Source organism: Blennius ocellaris (assembly GCF_963422515.1).
Source record: "Blennius ocellaris genome assembly, chromosome: 16".
Classification (NCBI taxonomy): Eukaryota; Metazoa; Chordata; class Actinopteri; order Blenniiformes; family Blenniidae; genus Blennius; species Blennius ocellaris.
Window position 1 is genome coordinate 6,151,870 of NC_137665.1, and position 3,189 is coordinate 6,155,058.

The 3,189-nt window shown below is 44.8% G+C and overlaps 1 protein-coding gene across 1 annotated transcript; it reads left to right on the forward strand.

Annotated features, from left to right (window-relative positions):
* Nucleotides 1–257: 257 nt before the first annotated feature.
* Nucleotides 258–2,779, forward strand: wfikkn2a (info WAP, follistatin/kazal, immunoglobulin, kunitz and netrin domain containing 2a; the record flags this gene model as incomplete). Its single annotated transcript, XM_080511168.1, has 3 exons — nt 258–470; nt 1,067–1,383; nt 1,579–2,779. The coding sequence occupies 3 exons, from the start codon at nt 258–260 to the stop codon at nt 2,777–2,779; spliced, it is 1,731 nt and encodes a 576-aa protein (XP_080367294.1).
* Nucleotides 2,780–3,189: the final 410 nt, after the last annotated feature.

Here is a 3,189-nt window from a genome sequence, read left to right on the forward strand (position 1 = left end):
AGGGGGTTTGCGCACCACAGCCCTAATCTCTTGTTAACGTGGAGCGACTAACCTGGACAGCTCTCTCCACGTCGGGTCCGGTCCCACAAAGCTCCCGTTGTTCGCTCATTCATCCCGCAGCAGCATCCACTCTTGAACAATTTCTTTAAAAAAAAAAAAAAAACAACAAGAACAAAAAAAAAACAGGCAGAAGAAGACAGTTTAAAGACATTTTTTGAGGAACTTTGTGGCGTTTTGAACATTTTCAGCGTGCCGACATGTGGTGGATGCTGTTTCCACGGTGGATTTGGTTTCTACTGGGACAATGTTACACTCTCATGCTTTATATGGACCGCTGCCGGGTGACAGCGATGCCTATGTCTGTGGCAAAAGTGGTTTACTCTCACGCAGGTCTGTGTCCGAATGACCTGAACCCCAACCTGTGGGTGGACGCTATGAGCACCTGCATGCGCGAGTGCGAATCTGACCAGGTGAGTCTTCCTTGCCGCTGACTGTGATTTTTGATGAGGCGATTAATGCGTATCGACTATTCCTTTGTGCAGCAAAATAAACACGATTGACATCAGGCAAACAGGCTCTTTCACGGCACCTTCAAAATCAGGAGTGAAACATTTTAGATTGGCGAAAGACCGACATTTACGCACGACATTTTAGTGAAGTGAAAAAGATCTAATGACTTTGACAACTATTTTTTAAAGATGCACGAACAATCAACTTGAATAATAGTGGAGTAGAATAAGTCTTAATCGTGAAAAAACAAGGAAAAAAAAACATTCACAGAGACTTAAATCCTGACAGTAATTTTTGCATGTTTTGAACAAGCAGAGAGAAAAAGCATAAACTGAATACAGCAGTTTTATTTATGACACACCTTTACATGTTGGTAATTTATCAAATCTGATCATAGTACACAATGTTCTTCAGAGGTTTCGTGAATCATCGCAGATATCAATTTATCTAAACTTTCAACATTTTCAGTTTCACTCAGTTTACAATGTTTCATTTGTTTTGTCCTAAATCTGCTTTTATGTGATATTAAAAGTTTACTGTCCTTTCCATACTTTAGGACTGCGAGACATTTGAGAAGTGCTGCCCTAATGTATGTGGTAACAAGAGTTGTGTGGCAGCACGCTATATAGACATCAAGGGGAGCAAGGGCCCTATAGGAATGCCTAAAGGAGCCACCTGCGACAAGTTCATGTGCTCCCAGCAAGGGTCTGAGTGTGACATCTGGGACGGCCAGCCAGTCTGTAAGTGCCGGGATCGCTGCGAGAGAGAACCCCACTTCACGTGCGCTTCTGACGGCATGACTTATTATAACAAGTGCTACATGGATGCAGAAGCCTGTTCCAAGGGTATCTCTATCTCTGAGGTCACCTGCAGGTAACATGTTAAGTATTTTAGATATCTACTAATTTATTGTGGTGTGATGAGGTAAAGTTTTCTTGCTTCTAGTTTTTTGATTTAGACACTTTCCTGTCCGTAGCATAGAAAAAGTCACAAACCCTAATTGTCATGTATGCCAAGACAATATATAGGTTACTGACTACTTACTATTTTTATTTGAATTAACTACAGGTACCACCTGACCTGGCCAAATACCAGTCCAATCCCTGTGGAAACAACCTTACATCCAACCACTGCCCTCCAGACCACCCTCCCAACTGACATCCAGCTCCCTGTCATCCACAGTGGACCCACCCAGCAGGCTGTGTTCGTGGGTGAGACAGCCAGCTTTCTGTGTGAGGTGTCTGGGAAACCTCATCCAGAAATCACTTGGGAGAAACAACTGAAAGGCAAAGACAATACCATAATGCGCCCCAATCATGTCAGGGGAAATGTTGTAGTCACCAACATAGGCCAGCTGGTCATATACAATGCTCAACTTCAGGATGCAGGAATCTACACATGTACGGCTAAAAACGTGGGAGGAAGCGTGTCATCGCACTTTCCTTTGGTGGTGGTCAAGAAAGAACCCAAAGGTAAAAGCGTGGAGGGGAATGATACCAACTTGCCTTTCCCAGCTGCAGAGTGCCTTAAAAGTCCAGACATGGATGACTGCGGAGAGGAGAGCATGAGCTGGTACTACGAACCAAAGAGGAACAATTGTTTCACCTTCACTTACAGCCAATGCAATAAAAACAGGAACCATTTTGACACCTATGAAACTTGCATGCTCTCGTGTGGAGGAGAACTTGCAGCTCCCTGCAGCCTGCCGAGCCTTCAGGGTCCCTGCAAGGCTTATGAGCCCCGCTGGGCATACAGCAACACCCTTAAAAAGTGCCAGTCGTTTGTGTTCGGAGGCTGTGGCGGCAATGAGAACAACTTTGAGTCCAAAGAGGCCTGTGACGAGATGTGCCCCTTTCCCAAGAACAACAACTGCAAGGTGTGCAAACCTCGAGGTAAGATGGTCACTAGCTTCTGCAAGAGTGACTTTGTGATCCTGGGGCGAGTGACCGAGCTGACAGAGGAGCAGGAGTCGGGCCACGCCTTGGTGACAGTGGAGGAGATCTTGAAGGATGAGAAAATGGGTCTCAGGTTCTTTGGCAAGGAACCGCTGGAGGTGACTCTTTTGAACATGGACTGGAATTGCCCGTGCCCCAACATCACGACGGCCGACGGGCAGCTCATCATCATGGGGGATGTTCACAACGGGATGGCTGTCCTGCAGCCCGACAGCTTCGTCGGCTCCTCCAGCCCACGCAGGATCAGGAAGCTGGGCGAAGTCGTGCACAAGAAAACCTGTGATTTTCTGAAGGATTTCACCACCGTGCAGTAGAGTCCTTTGAGAGTCTCGCGCTCGTTGAAAGTCTGTTTCACGTTCAGATATCGCCAAGCTCAAGTGACCTCAACGCTCGTAACTTATATTTACCTCTGGGGGTTTTTGTTGCCTTTTCCAAATGTTTTTTCCTCCACATATGTGATTCTGAAGTTTTCATATCATTTTAAATCATTCATATTTGTCAGTCGATTATTTTATTAGCTGATTTTTTTTAGGAGATGCTGTCCAAATAGCTTTTTATTTCACTAGGAAGCTGCTTCGACAGGTTTAACGTTCCCACACGGGGCATACTGTCTGAAAAAAGCACATAGTTATAAGAGTTCACTCTGTACAAAGTATTTAATTTTTTTTTCTCACTAACATCATTCATTAGCTGTATGTTCTAATATAATCATCATGTTTGTTTT